At 43.4% G+C, this 23,230-nt stretch overlaps 1 protein-coding gene across 3 annotated transcripts in view; it reads left to right on the top strand.

Annotated features, from left to right (window-relative positions):
• Positions 1 to 23,230, top strand: part of MDFIC (MyoD family inhibitor domain containing) — an 89,491-nt gene that overhangs the window by 48,510 nt on the left and 17,751 nt on the right. For all 3 annotated transcript variants that reach the window (XM_075929460.2, XM_075929455.2, XM_006122532.5), the window contains one exon: positions 7,375 to 7,650. In XM_075929460.2, the coding sequence (XP_075785575.2) occupies positions 7,375 to 7,650 (276 nt within the window). The remainder of the gene's footprint in view (positions 1 to 7,374; positions 7,651 to 23,230) is intronic.

The following is a 23,230-nucleotide window of genomic DNA, read 5'->3' as shown; positions in this document are numbered from 1 at the left end:
GAGAAAGTGAATAAGGAAAAGTTATGTACTTGTTCCCGTAATATAAGAACTAGGGGCCACCAAATTAAATGAATGGGCAGCAGGTTTAAAACAAATAAAAGGAAGTTAACCTGTGGAACTCCTTGCCTGAGGAGGTTGTGAAGGTTAGGACTATAACAGGGTTTAAAAGAGAACTAGATAAATTCATGGAGGTTAAGTCCATTAATGGCTGTTAGCAGAGCTTGACAAACAGTGGTGAAATCTGCTCGCCAGCTCCGCACTGCGCATATGCAAGACCCGCATTGCGCATGCACGCGCTGCTGGTGAACGGGGCAACCGGCTAAAATCTACTTGCCGCAGGCGAGTAGATTCAATGATTTGTCGAGCCCTAGCTATTAGCCAGGATGGGTAAGGAATGGTGTCCCTAGCCTCTGTTTGTCAGAGGATGGAGATGGATGGCAGGAGAGAGATAGCGTGATCGTTATCTGTTCAGTTCACTCCTTCTGGCATTGGCCACGGTCGGACGACAGGATACTGGGCTGGATGGACCTTTGGTTTGACTCAATATAGCCATTCTAATGTTCTTATATTCTTATAATAACCTTTAAATTTAATCATAAGTAGGTTTATTTTTTAAAAGAAAAATGTATTTTATTTACATTAAAAATCTTAATTTTTAAAAATCTTTTATCCAGCCTGATGGGGACAGGTTTGTGATACCTTTTCACTTCTCAAACTTGTGCACAGTTACTAAAGACTGGACTGCATCTCCCTAGATTTAAAATTGTTGTTACAAAACTTATTTTCCCCCTCCTATTCTGTTCTGCAGGTGTGTTTTTTGACATGTTCTAACAAACTGTTCTCAGTGTGGGTCTTCTACCAGCAATTTCACCAAAGTATTTTCTTTACAAAGGAATTCTGTTTCATAGTAATATATTGTATTCATTTTAAAGATGCTTCTTGTAAAACATAAAGACATTTCTGAAAAAGATGGTTGATGCTGTTAGTTGGTACTTTGTTTTCCTTGTAAAGTCAGCATGGTATAAAAAATTCAGTGTGAAAAATTGATTTTAAAAGATAGATTCTACCTTGATGGTACCTTGTTATTTAGTTAATGTATGCTTTCTGTGATACAAAAGGTGCAGTATATGCTATTTATTTCCTAGAAAATATTCAAAAATAATTGCTGACAAAAGCCACTTCACAGGTTGACTCTCAAAGAGTACATCTTGTAATCTGAATGTTAATATTCTAGATAGCTATGCAGAGCTACCTATTGAAGTAGTTTGAAGATCCATGTAGAGGCTAGTCAGGATTTTAGTTTGAAAGGTGGGGGAGGGGAGGAAGCAAGGGAAACTATTGAGGTCTTTAAGTCCTACAAGCTTTACTAAAAGCTTATGGAAGGTATGAACACATTCAATTTGTAATTTTTAAAATATAAGCTTTTGTGCAAGTCATTTTGAAGTGTTGCCGTTTACATCAGGATTTTCATTTCTAGAATCAATTATCCAGTCATCTTATTTTTACTTTAAGTAGAGACAGTTGTGGGATTTTTTTATTTTTAATAACCCAGGGTTAGTTGGTTTCAACGTGATTTCTCTCAAGACCAGGTTTGTAATAGGCTAACTAGAAACTACTAGGAGTCTGACTTTTTTCATTGCTTTGTCATTTGTCTCCTCATGCCAGCCTATGCAGAGTACTTGTAAACAGTCACGATTCTGCTGAAGTGACTGCACAAAATAAAAAGCAGTGGAGAACCAATCCTTTGATGTTTACTAGACCAAATCAGGGCCGCCTTATCGCCTAAAAGATGATCGCTCCACTTGCTGTATTTAAAGTCTTTGAGATAAAAGCAAGTGGCAAGTACATGTTTAAATTGCAACAGTACTTCATATTTTTCAGTACCTTCTGAAAGACAGCATTTTTCTTTATTAAAAAAATTGCCTGAAAATCAAATCTTTCAGTGAATCCAACTTCCATATTTTTGACATTATTCCAAAAATTATGCTCTAATGAGTATTGTGATGTTATATCCTGAATCACTCCAAGGTGTTGAATCTTCTGTTTTGATAATAATCTGATGATTTAGGTAATAAATAGGAGGACGCTTTTCCTTACCTTGGCTGCTTGGTAAACTCCATATTCAAGTGTGTTGCCAGCCTTTTGAGTTGCTTTTGCAGTGTAAGTAGACTGCTAATTAACAATCTTAGGTTTCCTACTTTCTGATATTGTCATTTGACTAAGTTCAACTCTGATGAATTTCTTGTACTCTGTATATATGTTAGTTAAAAAAATTGTGTAAAATTCCAGATTTCTTTATACTGATTTTTTTATGTTAAAAAGAGAGTTCCCTGCTTGCATAAATTTTCCCCTTTAAAGATCAATATTTAGTCACAGGAACAATACAGATATTGTAACTTTCTAAATCTTTGCAAATCACTACAAAAAGGTCACCTTCTTATACAGTGAAATTTGAATAGGGATATGTACTCTATATGTATATGCAAGTAAGCCTTTTTTGGGAACTTGACAACTGGCTTGCATTCAAAATATGAATAAAGTGCACATAATCACTTCAAAATTATCAAAAGCTTAGTAAATGTTAAAATATTGGAATATTTTGTTACCATTTACTCATCTTACAATTAAATTTATTATATAAAGTTGTTTAAATAACATCAGTTACTGTGCTAAGGCCCACTTTGTACGGAGACGGGGCAGCCATGAAACACACTAATAGATTATATGTTATAGCAATATATTGTCTTTTTATTGCTTTTTCACAGGCAGCAGATTCATGTATAGTTATTACTAGCTATATTATCTGCTAGTTTTCTATCAAGAGATTTACTCTATTGAATCATTAATCCAATATTTATCATTCTTATTGAAAATTCACTAGTGTTAGCACTGTATAAAATATTGATCTAAATTTACTGGTTTTGCTACACATTGAAAACATTTTAACCTAAAAAGCACGGTATTTCTTAGGACATTTGAAACTATTCATTGTAGATATTTAAAATTATAATATTTCTGTGTTGTTCAAGTAAAGATTTTTTTAAACGTCTTCAACATATATTAGGTAACCAGTGCCATTCTCATTTTAAGATGCAGAATGTCTATGCACATGGTATTTGAAATTTTGATGTGCATTACATTAGTTACTGAATATCAAGAATAAAATTTTTGCTCATACATAGAGTGTAAAATGAGGTCTTTTGTAGCGGCACACGGCCTGTTTAGAATGATATAACAGACGCTGAATGTTCACATATCAAACAAAATGCCATCTTTCTGTAGAAAAGAGGTGTCAAAAAGTTTCTTTGTACCTTTAACGCATGTGATTATGTAGTACAAAATGCAGAGTTTGTAAAATTTCTTGAATATACAGGCAAAAAATGAATAATTCAAAACAACTCATAAGTTCTACATTCTATTGTATCTTTTATAACGCAGGCAGAAGATAGCATTGTGTTCCCAGTAGAGCTGAATTTGCACAAGTTACACCTCTGAAAATGCCAGATGGTCTATGGTCTACTTTTGAGAGCTGTCACATATGTAAAGATTTGAAAAAAGAAAGACAGCTGAATGAGAGCAGTGGATCATTAAAGGGAGAGTGAGGGTCCCTGGGTATCGCTGTGTTTTAAGAAGCATTGTGTATTTCCCACATTACTCATAAAAAAGATATACACAACCTTTAAAAAATAAGGTAAAAATATTTCTGCTTTAAACCAAATGATTGTGACTTAATCTTAGAACTGTCAAGTGCTTTTGTTCTTTATGCTAGAATACAGTCATATGGTTCCTAATTGGTTTCAAGTGTATTTTAACCATAAGATTCAAGTCTCCCTGGTGAAAAATTATCAATAAAGTTAAAATAAATTTAAATTGAGATAACTAATACATTTGGGGGTTTTATTCAGATTTGACCTACATATCATATGTGACTACTGTAAAGTCAGTCAGCTAAAAAATTGTATGTTAATGCTAAAAGACTGAAGTAAGAGTACTTTGGGAACAGAATTATTAAAAAAAATTCCTTAGTAAAAATAATAATAAAATGAATCTAAAACAAATAACTGAGTATAGCTTCGTTTCCCCTAGACTTCCCATTCACCCACAAATTGACAGAAACCGACATCATTTTGAAGATTGAAGATTGGATAATTTGTCAAGTTATTGAATTGTAATAAAGCTCCAAACATGCACAAACAATTGTAAGCCACCACCACCAATTTAGCTGGCTAGGAAAAGGTCATGACTGTCAATTTTAGTAATTTTGTGTCTAGACACACACAATTCTTGCTATCTTTTCTTGTTTTCATCTCTTGAGGAAGGTTACTTGCTCCCTCAGCAACTCTAAGCCTTGGTGCTGCTGTAATGCTTGGTGGCATGGCATCCTAAGTACAGTACTTTTCAGCAGAAATTTAAGTGGGCAAAGCAACTTCATTTTTCTCTGAGATGTGGAAAGGATTACTTCAATTTTCCTAATTATAGATATTAGCGATGGAGAGCCATAGGGACATACTGGTTAGAGCAACTACAGTGTGCCTGCCTCAGTACCCCCATTTGCAAAATGAAGCTAATATTATTGGGAAGTGGTTTGAAACTGTTGGATGATCTTAGCCATATATGTGTACAGTTCTTTTACTATGTGACAGGGCAGGTTAAAGGGCTTGTTGGAAGGGGAGAAAGGCAGCTCTGAAACACTGCAACAGCCCTGGTTAATCAGGGGCAGCTGAAACAGGCTGCTATAAATCAGTTAAGGTCCAGGTGAGCTGACTTCAGACTGCCAAGGGGACCGCTTTAAAAACCTTCCCTGTGGGGGAGGGCAGGAGAAGAGTGGAAGAGGAGTTTGGAGGAGCCAGAGGGAAGTGAGCTGATAAGGAAAGAGAGAAGGGAAAAACTGCCAGAATAGAGTAAGGAGTGTTTGGGCTCCCTTCCCCAAGCGGCCTGAGATCCCAGCCAGTGACTGAGGAGGACTGGTTACTCAGCCCAGGCTGACCAGGGCGTCTGCCCCAGCACCTGTTTCCAGAATGCTAGAAAAGGCAAGTGAGACTGCGAGGTTGTGGACAGAGCAGGAGTCTGGGACCCAGGAGTGGGTCTGATCCTGCCACAACTATCATATAAATTTCACCTACGTAGATTGTTCACTGCAGTATATTCGAAATTTCCTATTTAGTACTGTTTCAAGATGCGTTCTTTCAAGTTTTACTTTCCCTAAAAATTGTAGGCCTTTCACGTTTTATGAAGACAAGTTTCCAGTGTTAACAGAATGTGTAACAGTGCTCTTCCGAATCTGTAGAGAAGGCAGCCTCTGCTTGTGATATTGTTCCTAGATCTGCCAAACTTCAAAACACAAGTCAGTTTTGATATATCTATTCCACATTTGCAGGCAGCAGTGAAATGGTCAGGAATCAGGTCAGTTTCAAGCTGGTGCACTTAGCAAAGCTATTAGTGGAAGAATTAGCGAATGAACAAAAGCAGGGTGATGAATAATTGAGCCCTAATCGCCTCCATGCCTACCTCCTCTCCATTGAGGCAACACCAGGAGGAAGACCAGATTTAGTATAATAAAGGCCTGGCAACACCACCATCAGGCAGATTCTGGAGGTGAAGGAGGAGAAAGAGAAAGATGATCCTTCTCTTTTATCTGAAGAAGGGCTCTGTGTAAGCGCAAAAGCTTGATTCTATACATAAATGAAAAACAATAGATGATATTCAGAAAGATTTCTTCCTATATTGAGATACTGGAGGTCAAGTTTTAGCCCAGAGATAATTTTTATTCAGTGGTAATAACACCTTATTAATAGAAATGTGTAACAGAAGCATTTGTATAATCTTAATCAGAGCATTGTTAACTAGGATTAATATGTCCTGAACACTGTTTAGGCAACTGTTCTGTGAAGTGTTTCATTTTATTGTGGTTAGAATTTGAATTGCTCCATCATAAACATTTTTAAATTGTGATTTTTTGAGTTGGTAGGCTCTGATTTTTGCATGGATTTTTGGTTACCACACAAATCAGTTAGTACGTTGTTTTTGAAAATTTGGACCAGTTAGTTGAGCCAACTGTCCTACTCTCCAAAGCCTGTGTCATAGTTCTTCCTGAGGAAACATTGGCCTTCACATGTTTAAGCTCAAATTTTCTATTTAGGCCAGGTTTACGCCGGCTGAGAAAACGGGTGCAAGATATACATTCCAGTTACATGAATTGTATAGCTGGAGTCAATGTATCAGTTTTCTGAGGTGGCCCCACACCAAGAGGTTAACAGGGGAAATGCTTCTGTCAACTTCCCTTACTCCTCGCTGTTGTGATGGGAGTGCCCTCAACTTTTGATTTAGTAGGTCTTTACTAGTGGAGGATTGATTGCCAGCGAGGTGGAGATGATGTGGCCTTAGCTCAGTAGTAAGGTCCTCCTTGTTTTCCTGCATGGCTGAGGAATGGTCTTGCTGTGACTGTCTGGCTCCCCTTTGTCATGTGGAATATTTTTGTCAGCCTAAGTGTGCTGCCTTCCTCCAATTTCACTTCTGTACTGACATGCTTTTGTAGGTTCATTCCCATGCTTTCCTTCCCTTCCTGTTCTGTCTCATTTGCCCTATTATCTTCCCGCATCCTTTTTACTGTTACCACATTCTAACTTCTGTTCTTTACCTTTCTGCTCCTTGATTTTCTCGCTCCCTCTCTCTCCATTAGGGATGTTTAATTGTGAGTAATTTAGTAATCGAATAGTTGGTAGGGCGCCTCCGCCTTTGAAGTTAGCAAAATGCTGTTGCTACACTTCAAAGGTGAAAGTGCTGCGTGGACCCTGGGTCTGCTGGGGGACTGACCCTGGGCTCCATGCGATGTTACAACTTTGAAACGCTGTGCGGAGCCTGGTGTAAGGCTCCTTGCAGCATTTCAAAGCAACAGTGCCCGGTGGAGCCCGGGGTCAGCTGGGGACTCCCAGCTCCTTTTTCTGATAGAGGCAGAAAAGGGGGGAGGGGGCAACTATCGAGTAGCCTGTAGACTATCCGATAAGCATTTGCTTATCGGATAGTTTACTAGTCCTTTACATCCCTACTCCCCATTTCGCTCTTTCTCCACTAGTCTTCTTTGTTTTCCTCTGTCGTTCCTGCTCTCTTCCTCTAACTTTCTGAATTATAAACTTATTCAGGGCAATTCTTATTCTGTGACTTTGTAAGTGTCTCATATTTATGACATTTTACAAATGTTTAAATTTCACTAATCTCCATAATTTTTAGTCTAGAGTTTTTTTTTCATTCTTACATTCTTCCAGTTTCTCTCTGATCAGTAAATAAAGGCAATAAAAAGATATGTTTCCTGTCAGATTTCAGTCTCTTCAGATACTAATTGACAAATTGTGTTAACTCTCTCTTTTTCATTTTAAGCACAACCTCAGCGCTTGCCTCAGCCAAATACTTCAGCGTTGGAAAAAAGCGAGGAAGAAACTGGCAAGATACAGAATGGTCATGCAGGTTTGAGTAATGGAAATGGAATTCACAACGGGGTCAAACATGTAACTACAGATAATAGAAAATGTTCAGCTCCTGTTTCACAAAAAATGCACAGAAAAATTCAGTCCAGCTTGTCTGTCAATAGTGATAGCAGCAAGAAGAGTAAAATAAGCTCTGCATATTCTCAAAAACCAAGTTCTTCTCCTGAAGGTAAGATTAAATTTTTATTATAAAAACAAACAAAAATAAAAACTCTCTCATCTAACCAAATGCAGACTAACCAAAACCCATTTTCTCTCATAATTACACAATCAACTAAAAATAATTGAAGAGTATGGCTCATGCTCCAGAAGCAAATAGAAATTATTATGATAAAACACAAGTTACTTCCCCAAAGGAAAATGTTAAGTATTTGAAGGAAACTGAAGTAATAGGTGATTTCCTGCTTTCAAACATTTCTCTGCCATAGTTGGTTAATATTTGCAGACTGAATAGTTACAATTCTAATTGGTAACATCCTCACAAATACCCCACAAATAGCGTAAAAGCACTGGTTCAGGAGATTGGTAAACATTTAATTTTTGCAGTAGCAGATTCTCCCAGGGCAAGATTTGTTGCTGAAAATGTGCTGTTAGCAGATTTCCTGAGTTCTTGTGTGGTCTGAACATCTGAAGTTTTTTTTAGTATTAGTATTATTATCATGCATTATATTCTATTTGGTTTGTAAATGATTTGCATGGAACAGTTGCTTTTTTCTCTCTTCCCTATGCACAGCTTAAATGAATAAAAGTAAATTTTTCCTTATGTTTAGCTGTGTTTATTTTTCACTGCCAATAATTACGCTAATGGCCCTAGAGTTCCTGAGCCCATTTTCAATCCACTGCCTTTCCATTAGTACTAATAGACTCAGAAAGATTTGCTTCTGCCTGTTGCAACAGCTACACTGGAAGCTCTTTTAATTTTATTGATGTTGAGCCAGACTTTCATGCACTGTTTTGGGGAGGGAAGGTGGCTTAAGCAGTCTGAGAATGCAGGTAAAGTGGAGTCCTAGGGGACAGGGGAATGGAAGATAGCTTTGTTCAGAGAAATGAAGGGAATTCTCAATCTGGATGTGAAGAGAGGAGAAATGGATGAGAAGATATGTACATTTCAGGCCTGAATCAAAACCTGTTAAGGTAAACTTCCGATAATCTGGCACCTTTGGGACCCATGGGGTGCCGGATTATCGGATATGCCGGAGTATCAGGAGGTACTCCGGAAGGGGGGTTATGAAGGATCTGGAGGGGAGGGGGAAGCCCCACGCAGCTGCCGGCGACAGGCCAGCTGGGGCTGCAAGCGGCAGCGGCGACTTGGGGAAGCAGCGGGGTAGAGCAGCTGGGGTGCTGTTGGGTACCGAGCAGGTGGGTGAGGGGCAGTACTGTGGGACCAACCGGGCAGCACCCCAGCTGCTCTTCTCTGCGCCTTTTCCACAAGTCCACCACTGGTCAGTTTCAGCAGCGGAAGCAGCAGACTTGGGGAAGCGGTGTGGAGCAGCTCCAGTTGTCTGGCTGGCTGGAGCATTTCCGGGTTCCAGTTGGTGCCGGACCACTGGATGTCGAACAATTGGAGTTTTACTGTACATCAACAGAATGATGCCCATTGACTTCAGTGGCCTTCCAGTTGACTGGAAGTGTCAGGAGTAGTCAATCACACTGGCATTGTGGCATTTGATTACTGTGGTTTTATTTTCAGCTACCTGCTATAATCCTCCGGTTATAATCTCATTTGTTTCAAACTTACTGACAAATGCACCTTCTTATGCTTTGCTGGAATTCTCTACTGCTTCATTTCATTTTGAATCCACTTCACATCCCTGCTGAATATTTTCCTTCTATTCATTTCTCATATTGTCTCCTTATGCAGTATAAAAAAAAATCACAAGAATTAATCTGTTCACATGGCTCATATGGCCTGAACATTGCCAAGTTTAGAAAACCTAGGCTCTTAAAAGGACATTTTAGTATTCCTAAAAAAATTGCGCTCCTCTTAAAGGATAGTGTGAGTTTGTAAGACTGTAACAGCTACTTAGGAAAGTCATATTACGGGCAAAAAATAAATAATGACTGGAGTTCAGTGGAAAACTCGCTGTTAAGAGACACCTGCAGGTGTAGCTATAAATTCCAGTTTAAAATTTAATATCAATCATGTAATAAAAGCCATAGTCATATTGGCATGATAACCAGTACTCTTATTGACAACCTCAGCAAAGATTAAATGATGATAGATATTGAATTTATTCTCTTACCTCTGTCGGTGGTAACTCTAGGTCAAGGGCGAGGCACATTCACAGTGCACTGTGAGGAATTTTGCCCTGCTTCTGCCTATGCTGTATAATTCCAGAATTATGTTTATTTGAAAGTCAACATATTGATCCAAGGTTTACATGAATGTAGCAGAAGAATCTGACCCAGAGAAAAATCTGACTCATCATTTATAAGGAGGATACCAATTTTTGTTGGTCAGTGTGGTGCCTTCAGGTTGGTTTTCAGAGATGCTAAACATCTGAGACTCCACTTACCTAATTAAGATTGTAAATGCACTTATCCCCCCCTGAAAACCAGAATCAACATGTCTCATGTTTGGCTCTCAAAATTAATGGATAAATTAATAAAAATTGAATTAAATTAATCCATGTTTGCAGCGGGTCATTGACATTGCTGAGAACTAAGGATGTAAAATACTATTTAAATGTTAACTGGTTAAAGTATATATTTAACCAGTTACTTGGCCTGTTGCGCCATGGAGGGGAGGGGGGCACTAGAGCTGGGCTGGAGTAGCCTCGCTGCCCCCCACTACCTGCAGCTGCAAGTGCGGGGACTGCTCCAGTGGAGCTGGGAAGGGCTTGCCACACTGTGCCATGGGTGGCAGCTGCTCAAGCCAGGCAGGGCCCACAGCTCCATGGGTGGGATGGGGGGCCCGCACTGGCCTGGCCAGATGCTAGTTAACTGGTTACCCTGGTAAGCATGCCTGTATGGCAGTGCTTACCAGGTAACCAGTTACCCCTTTATATACCTAGTGAAAACATAAGCTTACTCCCAATCCTGTCTTCAATAGCTAATTGTAAACCTTCAAAGTAAAATAAGCATAGGTATTTTTTTTTCTTTTTAAACACACAATTCAGGCTCTGAAATCTTTTTATGAAGTACTATCTTGTAACAAGAGTCCTATAGGCAGACACAACCTCTCAGTAGTTTAATTCTGTTTTCAAAATCAATTACACAGCAAAATACAGGCAGTGCCCGGGTTACGTACAAGATAGGGACTGTAGGTTTGTTCTTTAAGTTGAATTTGTATGTAAGTCGGAACTGGTACATATTGTAGGGGAAACTCTGGCCAAACATTTCTCCAGAGCTCAGTTTTATTCTCCCACACCTCACTTCCTTCAGTCCTTTATTCTCAAGCTGAGGTGTCTGCTGAGAAAAGCTGCTCCGCATCTCCCTGGTCTGCTGTGGGGGGCTCTAGCTTCGCGTCTCCCTGGTCTGCTGGGGGGAAGCAGCTAGTGCGGGGTTGCCTCACCCCATTTCTAAGTAGGGATCCGATGTAAGTCGGATCCATGTAATCCGGGGACTGCCTGTAAAGCCTTCACGTGTGTGTGTTTAAACGGAGTCCTATTTTCTCTCCAATCATAATGGTTCCATTTCCTGGCCCAAATGAAACTCTAGGGGTTCCCTGTGAATTTGCTGCACTGTAGTTAAAATGTAGACCCTCAATATAACGTAAACACATGGGGAGGCAAGTTTCAATACACATGTTACGCTATGTATCTGTAGAAATGACACTTTATAGTCAGGAATGGATTGTGCAATTTCCACAAAGGGAGTGGCAGAGAACAACAGGGATACCTGCCTCAGCTATGCACAATCTGTCCCTGAGGAAATCGGAAGTAAACTAAGCCCTGTCTGCCTTTTTTCCCTAAACACTTAAAGTCCACGGAACATATCAAATAAAAGAGACCTAATACTTGCCCCTTTGTTCCTCTGTGGTATATTCCCCAGAGGGAGCAAGGGACAAGCAGAAAGATCTTTCTTTGTGATCAATTCAGTGGATTTTTGGTGTTCTTTTTTGTTTAAAAAAAAACAACAACAACCTCGAGCTTACTTTACTCCTCTTGTTTGTGCAGCTCTCCTGAGTTATTTTGAGCTCAAAGAAAATGAGCTAAGCCATACCTGACAGGCTTAAAGGATAAAATGATGCTTCATATGTGAAAACATTTTACATGATATATAAAAATTAGTATGAAACTGTTAGTTGATACTATTTTCTTTGTGTGATGCAGTTGTTGATTCACTTCATGTTCCCATTCATAAGTTGAGGTAATTTTGTATTCTTGTCCTATACATTAAAAATACAGTACACTCCCTGCATAGTCACGTAAAGCACACTGGCATGTATAATCTTTAGATACAGAATTATCCAACGGCTAAAATTAGACATGTTTAATGCTATGGCTTTTGGAGTTGGAAAAATTTATATTGGCTCTGAATAGTATGATCTAAGACAACTGCTGAAATAGTTGCTCAGGTTAAAGTGTTTTCAGTTAGCATAGATTTATAGTGTTGTAATTAAACTGTATGGAGGTATCAAGTGGGGAATACATATCTCTAAAAAATATTGTTTTTCTCTTCCATAACTTGGTTTATTCTGTCTTGTGGTCCTGTGGCAGACACGTCTGTATCTATGTTTTAAAGGCTAAACCTGTTGGCAACTTTTTCAGGACTTGAGTAGTTTATTCTGCTGGAGATGCAGTTCTGGAGACTGTTGGTGATGTTTATATTAAGTCCTTATCATGCAAGAAATACTCACCTTGCTCTTTCATCACTCATTTTATTGATTAAACATGCAAGAGGACAAACTGGTACCAGTCATTTGACAGGGAATAAATCTTCAATTGAAGAAAATATTTATCTTGAGCAGGGGTCGGCAACCCCCAGCACATGTGCCACAAATGGCATGTGAGCTGATTTTTACTGGTGGGGAAGGAGCTCAGCCCTACCCCTCCCCACACAGCGGGGATCTAGTGCTGAGGCTAGAGCCTCAGCTGCACAGCTGCACAGCTGCAGCTCAAGCACCAGCTCCAGCTTCCTGCTCAGGGAGGGGGATGGGAGAGGCATGTGTGTGCATCCCTGGGGCTGCTTCCAGCTTTGGGAGGGGGGCTGGGCCTGCTCCATAGAGCTGGGGTTGGGCAGCCACCACATGTGGTGCGCTGGGGCCCAGGATCTGCCGCATTACTCCCCATAGGCTGGGGGCAGGGAGCCCCTTTCCCTGCGCGTGGCCAGGCTGGAGCTAGCCTTAGGCAACCCTGGGCTCTATCTGCCCCAGCCTCAGAGCTGCAGGCAAAGAGTTGGGCCAGGCAGGGAAAAGACACTCCCCTCCTCTCCTCATCCCAGTGCTGCTGCTCTGCCAGTGAGTGTGCTGGAGTCACAGGAGGAGGTGGAGGCAGAAGTTGCACTGAGGGGCATGGAGTGATGCAGGGGGATCAGGCTGGGGGCATCATAGGGCTGAGGGAAGCAAGGCTGAAGCAGGGGGAACGTGTGAAGGGGACATACAGTTTTACTTGGCAGAAGCTGCACTTTCCTATACTCCCCACGTCTTTGCCTCCCTCCCCCGACTAGCTATTTGGCTGCATTCTCACTCTGTCAACTTTTCTGCATTACTTGCCAACTCCTTCTAGACCCTACCCTTCTCACCCCTCCTCCTGCCCAGATCCTGCATACTCATCCCACTCGCTGGCAGCCCTGTCTCGCACATTGAACTCCTCATTTCTGTTCCCACCCCAGAGCCTAACAGTGTCCCCAAAGTTCTCTAACACTGGAACCCCAGAAAAGTAAATCTGGCCTATAAACCATTCTCCCTAGCTGCAGCACTAGCAAAATGGCTCAGGTGTAATTATATAATTAACAATGAGTTTCCAGTAGCAACTGGTAGTCCATGGAAAGGTTTGCATTGACCTAGGTTGTGTACCGGGCATTCCGTGAAGAGAGCCCCTCCCTCTCCAGGAGGGCAGCACGGCCCAGAGAAGGAGTGTTAAATCTTGGCATGCCATTTTGGAAATGTTGCTGACCCTGATCTAGAGCAATGGTTGTGAACTTCATTTGAGTGTGCCTCCCTTTCTTTGTAGTAGTTTGTGCCCCCTGCCTTCAGAGCTGGGTGCCAGGCCAATAGCCTCTGTGTGTTTTCTGAATTGGGTGCCCAGCCAGCAGCCTCTACTCTCTGGCTGCTTAGCTCTGAAGGAAGCACCACCACTAGTATCTATGGAGAAGTAAGGGTGGCAACACCATGACCCACCTTGCTTCTGCGTTACTGCTGGCAGTGGCACTGTCTTCAAAGCTGCTTTCCTGGCCAGTAGACACTGCTTTCCAGCCCCCCAGTTCTAAAGGCAGCTATGAAAAAGTTACCCTTTCATAACTTCTTATAGAAGGTTTATTTCCTAATGACTAATAAAATGCATATTCAATCCAATTTAACTCTAGTAAAAACAACAAATTTAGAAAATCATATATATGTAGGTTCACACTCCTTAGTGCTGTATATAACATTGTACATTTATATACCCAGCAGTATATTTTGTGAATAATTTTTACCTTTTCATACTGGGAACTATATCTTTCCCAACAAAGAGATTGCGTTCTGGACACCACAATCCCCTTTTTCTAATTTAACACTCCTATCACAATGACTAATTGTTTCCCAACTTGTCTGTGTAATATTTGTTAGGTCAGGCATGTAAGGCGTTGCTACTTGTTTTACATATCCTCTACAACTTACCATGCATTTGAGTGATTGACAATTGACAAGGATATACCGGATATCTATTGGAAAGAAAAAAAAATGTTGACAAAGGAGTAACTCCATTTGGTGCTGCTATTTTGCAACAAGATTAAATGAAGGCTAGGAGACAAAACCCTGAACCAAATCCCCTGTGGAGAAAATATCAGGAGGCAGGCACTGCAACTCAGCTCTGGCATCTGCTGCAGCTGTGCTGCCTTCTAAACATCTAGGTCCTAGTCAGTACTGTTGAGCAGAGGGCTCTGTTCTTCTTCGAGTAGTGTCCCCGTGGGTGCTCCACTGTAGGTGAAGGGTCGCCCTGAGCCTCAGATCGGAGCTTTCTATAGCAGTTTCCCCTGTTGAGCCACGCATGCCCAGGAGGCGTCTCAAGCCCTTCCCGCCTCCTGAGGAGCGTGACTCAACCCCCTCCCTTTCAGTTCCTCTTTAACCGCCCTCGCCAGCGGACGGAGCAAACAGGAGCTCCCTGTCAGACTCTCTGACTACCTTTCTCTCCCTAGTTTAGTCATAGTTCTTTCCCCTGATATCCCAAGTTACCTTTCCTTGTTTCTTCAAAAAAAAAACCAAAAACCTAGTAATAAGGAAAATACACTTACCTAAACCCCCCCTCAGGGGGCTTGAACCGTCTTAAACCGGGACTCTGAGATACCGGTGTTCTCACAGCTGTTCAACACAGGAAAGAAAGAAGAGACTTAAAAAAAAAAAAAAAAAAAAAAAAAAACGGACACTGACGACAACAACAGTAATAGTCAAATAAATACATAGAACAAGCTCAAACAGGAGAGAACCGGCCATGTCCGCCGCCTCAGGCTTTAAAAAATGCAACCAATGCCGGGATCCTGTGCTGGCTTCAGATGGACATTCAAAGTGCATTCGCTGTTTGGGGGAATCTCACTCTCCCCACAGCTGCACTCCTTGCAATTCACTCACGGCGAGAGCCAGGAAGGACCGAGAGCTCCGCCTGAGAATGATCTTATTCGAAAAGGCTTTACAGCCCGCTGGGGAACAGGCGGCAACGCGACAAGAGCCTCCCCCACTCTCCAGGAGCGAGCCGAGGGGCAGACCCTCACCATCCCGCTCCTTACCAGCCTCTTCCTCTCCAAACCATGGAGGAGAGGCATACCAGAGCGGGAGGACCCCTGCCACGAAGGCTTCGGGGCGATCCTCCCACTCCGCACCGGCATCGGGGCGCGCTAAGGCTGAGCGGCCCCGGGAGCGCTCCAAACAGCCAGCACGGCAAGAAAAGCCGGCGCCGAAGCAAACCGCGGTGCCGCTTCAAACGGCGGCACTGCTTTCAACCCTGACACTGCCTCAAGCTTCGGCGGCGCCGAAAGCCGCAGCACAGCTTAAAGCTACGGTGCCGACTAAAGCCACGGCACCACAGCAGAGCGAGTCACAGCCTCCCAAGCGCCCGGCACCACCTTCAGGTAAACAGCATGATGCTGCACTAATGCTGCCAGCGCAAAGAGACAGGCAGCCAGATGACACTGCTATGGAGCAGCCTCAGCAGGAAACTCACTCACACAGCAGCCTTTATGATCAGTGCCTGCCTTCCACATCTTACTCACCTGGGAAGTCCCCATCAGGGCTATCCCCTCCCAGGTCTACGCCACTCTTATCCGGCCAAGACGCTCCTCTTCCTGAGGATGACCACCACACGTCTTATTCCTCGAGGCACGCATCACCTAGGCAGTCTCGCTTTCATCATTACAGGGCTTCACCACGACAGAACCCATGGCACCCATACTGGCCTTACCCACCCCCACCTTATCCACAATGGGGACCCTGGGAACACTGGGAGCCATGTGGACAACGCTCCCCAACTCACTCCACTCCATCCCGGAGAAGCTTATCTCGGCCGCAGTCCCTACCTCCAGCAATTCTTTTGGATGAGGAGGTAGACCGAATCTCTGGCAATGAATCAGACAGTCATTCAATAAATGTTACACATTCTGATGCTCCCGATACACAATCAGATGAAGCCGTAGTTCCATCAGATTCTGCACCAATTGATGACCTAAAACAGTTCCAGGATCTATTCAAGAGGGTAGCAACAAGCCAGAATGTTTCCCTGCAAGAGGTCCAGAAGAAACAGTACCAATTGCTAAAAAATCTCCATCCTACAACATAGCAAGATTGCCCTGCCTATAGACGAGGCAATAATGGAGACCTCGGAAGACCTCTGGAAAACACCTGCATCCATTCAACCAACTAATAAAAGAATCGATAGGAAGTACTTTGTCCCATCAAAAGACAACGACTTTCTCTTCACACACCCACAACCTAACTCGTTAGTCGTAGACTCAGCACAACAACGTGCAAAGCTCCCACAATACAAGTTGGGCAACGCAGACAAGGACCACAAAAAGTTGGACTCCTTTGGCAAGAAGGTATACTCCTCTTCCACCCTACAACTCAGAATATCGAACTACTCCGCTCTTTTAGCAAATCATGACTTTGACAATTACTCGAAACTGGAAGAACTGGTGCCACATCTCCCTGAGTCCAAAAGATCCATCTTGAAAACAATAGTTCATGAGGGCCATATGATCGCCCGCACTGCTCTCCAAACCGCAATGGATGTTGCTGACACCGCAGCCCGAATTACAGCTACAGCGGTGGTCATGCGTAGAGCTTCTTGGCTCCAGTCGTCAGCTGTTCCCCGCGATCTCCAGCCTAAAGTAGAAGATCTGCCATTTGACAAGCAAAAGCTATTTGCAGCTACTACGGACGAAATACTCCATAACAGCAAAAATTCCAAGTCCACACTTCGCACGTTGGGCATGTACACGCAGCCCTATAGACGTGGACGATACACCCCATATAACTCATACAACCGATACCGATATGGGCAATACAATAGACCACAGAGGCCCTATGAAGACACTAGACCAAGGCAACGAGGTCCCAGAAGGCGCCACAACCAGGCCCGCCCACCAACTACCCAACCATCTAAACAGCAAATTTGAAGATTTGGTCGAGGGCCTGCAACACCTTTCTTAGGATCTACCACGACTCCAACATGGCCATCTGTTCACCCACCGTTTGCGGCCATTCCTTCCTCAATGGGAATCCATAACATCGGACCGCTGGGTTTTAGAGATCATTCGAGTGGGCTACACCATCCCATTTACCTCTATCCCCCCTACCCTTCCCTCTATCCCGTCCCTCTTCAGGGACCACTCTCACGAGACCCTTCTGAAACAAGAAATCGATCGACTCCTCATCGGAGCAGTAGAAAGGGTACCCCGAGAGTTCCACGGGAGAGGGTTTTACTCGAACTATTTCTTAACCAAAAAACGAACAGGGGGTTGGAGACCTATATTGGACCTCCGCAAACTGAACAAGTTTCTCAAGAAACAGCATTTCAAGATGGTCACACTCTCCACAATCATTCCTGCGCTAGATCAAGGGGACTGGTTTGCAGCCCTCGACCTCCAAGATGCCTATTTCCATGTAACCATCCACCCCTCCCACAGACGTTACCTACGCTTCATGTTGGGACCAGACCACTTCCAGTACAGGGTTCTTCCCTTCGGCCTCTCATCAGCCCCGAGGGTATTTTCGAAGGTACTGGCGGTCGTGACAGCGTATCTCAGACGACAAAATGTCATCATATTTCCCTATCTAGACGACTGCCTTCTAAAGGGATCCTCGTACGCCGAAACAGCCTCTATGATACAGACGACCATGACCCTCCTCAGTCGTCTAGGCCTTCTAATCAACCAAGACAAGTCAACTCTGCACCTGGTTCAAGACATAGAGTTCATTGGCGCACGCCTGGACTCAGTTACAGCCCGGGCATACCTACCTCAGCAACGTTTTGAAACTATGCAAGAAATTATAAACGCGATGCTTACAGTTCCTACCACCACGGTACTTACATGCCTCCGACTAATGGGGCACATGGCTTCCACCACCTACGTAGTCCGCCATGCTCGTCTGCACTTTCGATGTTTTCAACTCTGGATGGCAACCGTTTATATCCCATCACGACACCCTCGAAACAAAACGGTTACTATCCCACCAGACTGCTGGCATCCTTACGATGGTGGACAGTGCCAAACAATCTTCTGATGGGGGTTCCATTCCAACAAACCGAACCCACTATCCAAATCACCACAGATGCTTCCCTGCTCGGCTGGGGGGCACATATGGACGGTCACGAAGCTCAAGGCAGGTGGTCCCCAAACGAGACACGCTTACATATCAATCTCCTCGAATTGAGGGCCATAAGGAATGCCTGTGCACACTTGGCCTCCGACATCGCCAATCACACAGTCCGCATCCTAATGGACAACATCTGCACGATGTTCTACATAAACAGACAGGGTGGAGCCCGCTCCCACTCTTTATGCACGGAGGCTATTCGCCTGTGGAACTCGTGCATCCGCAACCAAGTCACCCTTATAGCATCCTACTTGCCCGGAGTGAACAACATCAAACCGGACTCACTCAGCCGAAACTTCACCTTGAACCACGAATGGGAGTTACATACGGAGGTGACGAACTCAATTTTCCACCATTGGGGATGGCCATCAATAGACCTCTTTGCTTCTACCCAGAACACCAAATGTCCCCAATTCTGCTCACGTGCGGGACTTGGCAAACACTCTCTGGGGGATGCCTTCCTGATCAATTGGACAGCCTCCCTACACTACACCTTTCCTCCCATGCCGCTCATCCCAAGAGTCCTGCGCAAGATCCTGAGAGACAAAGCCCTAGTCATTCTGATTGTGCCATCATGGCCTCGCCAAACCTGGTACCCATACCTTCACAGGCTAGCGGTCCAGCCTCCCTACCTACTACCGTACCGGATAGACCTACTATCTCAGGATGACGGCAAGATATTGCATCCACAACTCAATACCCTGCATCTTCAGGCTTGGCTTCTCTCTGGTTCTCAGAGGTAGAAGATCGCTGCTCCCAGCGAGTAAAAGACATCCTCCTCCAGAGCAGGAGACAGTCTACTCAGAAAACTTATCAACAGAAATGGGCATGTTTCTGTCACTGGTGTCAGCGAGTCAAAGTGGAGCCCCGTGCCTCACCATTAGATACCATTCTAGACTACATTCTGGACCTTAAAGCATCAGGACTCTCTATCTCCTCCCTAAGAGTACACCTCTCTGCAATAGCAGCATTTCATACATCAGTAGATGGATTCGCCATTTTTAACCATCCTATTACAAAAAGATTCCTCAAGGGACTCCAGAATGTGTACCCACCACATAGGGCTCCACCCCCTTTGTGGGACCTAAATCTTGTTTTGAACTGCCTCACCAGACCTCCCTTTGAGCCACTGGCAACAGTGCCACTTCGTTTCCTTTTTATGAAGGTCTGTTTCCTCTTAGCCATCACCTCTGTCAGGAGGGTGAGCAAACTCGGAGCATTAATGTCAGAACCTCCTTACACAATTTTCACAAAGGATAGGGTCATACTTAGACCCCACCCCACGTTTTTGCCAAAGGTCGGCACAGAATTCCATATTAACGAACCGATCGTGTTACCTACCTTTTTCCCAAAACCACACTCTTCGCAGACAGACGCCAGCCTGCACACTCTGGACATCCGGAGGGCTCTGGCCTTCTTCCTAGAAAGAACAAAACCATTCCGTAAATCTGAAAGACTTTTTATCTCCATTGCTGAACGATCCAAAGGCACACCAATATCATCTCAATGAATCTCAAAGTGGATATCGACATGCATAATTAAGTGCCACTCTCTGGGCAATAGACCGCTGATATGCCCACCACGAGCGCACTCTACTCGAGCCACGGCTGCTTCCACAGCCTTTCTGGGCAATGTCCCCTTAAGAGACATTTACCGGGCAGCGACATGGTCCTCAGATCATACCTTTGCTAAACATTACGCCATTCTTCCACAACTTAAGAGTGACTCAGCAGTTGCCACGGCAGTGCTCTCCACCACTGCCAAACATTGACTCCGGCTCCCTCCAGCCATATACTGGATACTGCTTTGTAGTCACCTACAGTGGAGCACCCATGGGGACACTACTCGAAGAAGAAAAGGGAGTTACTCACCTTGTGCAGTAACGAGTGTTCTTCGAGATGTGTGTCCCCGTGGGTGCTCCACGACCCTCCCTGCCTCCCCTCTGCTTGGAGTCGAAATTACTCGGGTGGAGACGAGGAACTGAAAGGGAGGGGGTTGAGTCACGCTCCTCAGGAGGCGTGAAGGGCTCGAGACGCCTCCTGGGCATGCGTGGCTCAACAGGGGAAACTGCTATAGAAAGCTCCGATCTGAGGCTCCGGGCGACCCTTCACCTACAGTGGAGCACCCACGGGGACACACATCTCGAAGAACACTCATTACTGCACAAGGTAACTCCCTTATTCGAAGGCAAGTGTTAGACTTTTTTTTTTTTTTTAAATGTGTGTCTAAACATGCACACTACCGGCTTGCGCAGTAATTGCCTTCTTCAGACTTGCTTGTTGGAACGATAGACAATAAGGGAGGTCACCGACGCTACAAAATTATGCTGCCATTGACAGAGAAGCTAGGAATCAACATAGTTGCTTTCACTGAAATCAGAGTAGCTGACACAAGCGCTCTCTGCAAGATGCACGACACTTTTTTGGGGAATGGAAAAAAGCAAACAAGATTGCTGTGAACATGGAGAGGATGTTGCAACAAAAACTCATTAAAACCCATGGTCTAATGTAGGGATGTTAAATTTAGATTAATCAGCTAATCAAATAGTCAATGAAATTTCCATTGACTACTCAATTAGTCTATAAGCAGTGGGGAACATGAGACAAATGGGGACTCAAGCAGTCCCCACTTGTGCTGTTTTCCCCCACTACACTTCTGCCTCCCCTGCTCCCTCCCTGCGGAGATGGTATTGAGTGGCTTTTAATCCTGCTTACCCCAGCACTGGCTCCTGCTTTGCCTCTTGCTGCCTCTGATACAGCGGCATCAAGGGTGAAGGGATGCAGCTAGTTGAGTAGTGACTCTGGTAGACTTATCAAGTAGTCGACTAGTTACTTACATCCCTAGTCTAATGTGCCCTTGCAGCATCAGAATGTATCATATTGCTAGAAGTATCTACCAAAGGTGACTCAAAACCAGTACAGGAAATGTTTTAATGAATTGTAGTTTTGCAGCCTCCAGGAAAATTGAGTACAGGTATGGCTTATTAAGAAGGAGATGGGCTAGTGTAAGGGTGGAGGAGGGAGCGAAGAGAGAAAAGGAGAGAGAGGATATCATATTAGCAAGCATAAATGGAGGAAACTCAAAATGGGGTCAGGGTTGGAGTCCAATGAAAGGGGATAATGGTAAGTGAGAGAGCCCAAGATCCCAGGGAGCTATCAGGTGAGGTTTAGAAGGATAAAAATCCAAATGAACCATGGCCTGGAGGAATTTGCTTATTATTATTATTATTATTATTATTTATTATTATTTATTATCAGGACTTGACAAGTGGCGGCGGTGCGGTGCCGTGCCAGGCTATGGGCGAGTAGATTGCCCTAATTGTTGAGCCCTGATTATTATTTTATTAATTTATTTGATTATTTATTATTTAAATTATAATAATAATGACAGAACATGAGTTCACTTCCAAGAGAGTGAACTGGAGAAAGGGTGTCTTTATTAGGTATGTTAAATGACAACTAATCGACTAGTTGATGAACTTTCCATTGACTAGTCGATTAGTTGATAAGGTGGGAGAACTGCAGAGACGCAGCAGGTTTAGCTCCTGGCCCTTTTAAATACATTTTAAAAGCACAAGCACAGCTGATTCCCAGGTCATGCCCGGTCTTCCGCTACGCCTCTGCCTCCCGTGGCCCCCTGTGGAGATGGTGCTGGGGGGGGAACCGACTTCTAAGCTGGTTTCCCCCAGCACCGACTCCTATTCCTCCCTCCCTTGCTGCCTCTGTCTGATAGAGGTAGCAAGGGTGGAGGGGGAGAATGACTAGTCGAGTCTCTAGTCAACTATTCAATAAGCATATGCTTACACCCCTAGTCCTTGTAGGAGATAAGTGGAGATTTTATATCATAAGGTGTTGGACTGGGCCATGGTAAGGAGAAAGCATTAATCTACAGCAATCACAAAACAATAGATAGAGCCTTATAATTTCAATACTGCCACAGCAACAGCATGAAAGAAATTGGATGGTGCAGTAAATTCATCCCTCCCTCTGTGTTGTTTAATATTTCTTTTTGTATGAAGACAAGAAACAGTTATAGCTGGGCTACCAGGTCTGATGTGCTGAACCTTTTTTTCTTTCATTCATGCCATGTGGTCCATCAGATCACTACCAAATCTAATATCTATAGATAAAACCCTATGCCTGCATAATGATGCATTAGAGCAGCCCAAGAGGATGAAGAGCCATATTGGTCACCCATCCAGCACAAGGTCTATTGCACATGGAAGAAGGGGATGGAGGTTCACACTGTTGGGCATGCTTTATTAATAACCGGAAAGAAGCAGCATGCACCACCTACTATCTCCAAACCTCAATATATGCACTAGAAAGCCAAAGACAACACACACAGACACTGCTGCTTTCTGAAGTGCTAAATTAACATCCTTCCCTGATACCGTCAAAGGGGAAAAGAAGCCCTTTTCACCAGCTATTCCACCTCTGAATATACTGACACTGCAGTAGGCCAGAATCTGGTCCTGTGATGTAATGAGTTGCTGTTCAGCCTTTTCCACACAATATGTCTACGTGGTTCGATAGCAATAACCTTTGAAATCTTCTCTCTCAAAGAACTAGTTTGTATAGTCTACCAAGTTGTCCCAACATTCCAAAGGTACATTATTAGAAACACTTTCACATCAAGACTTAGAGGACAGAAATGTACTCACTATTCCTGTACTTACTTTGCATCCATTATTAATCCATGTTATCCCTGAAGAAATCTTGCTCTTCTCGATACCATCTGCTGCAAACAAACTCTGAAAGGGTAAGACAATACTTCACTTCTCTTGAAAAGGTAATTT

This window comes from Pelodiscus sinensis, chromosome 1 (assembly GCF_052426305.1).
Source record: "Pelodiscus sinensis isolate ZL-2025 chromosome 1, ASM5242630v1, whole genome shotgun sequence".
NCBI lineage: Eukaryota > Metazoa > Chordata > Testudines > Trionychidae > Pelodiscus > Pelodiscus sinensis.
The sequence above is the reverse complement of the archived record's forward strand: the minus strand, read 5'-3'. Positions and strand labels throughout refer to the sequence as shown.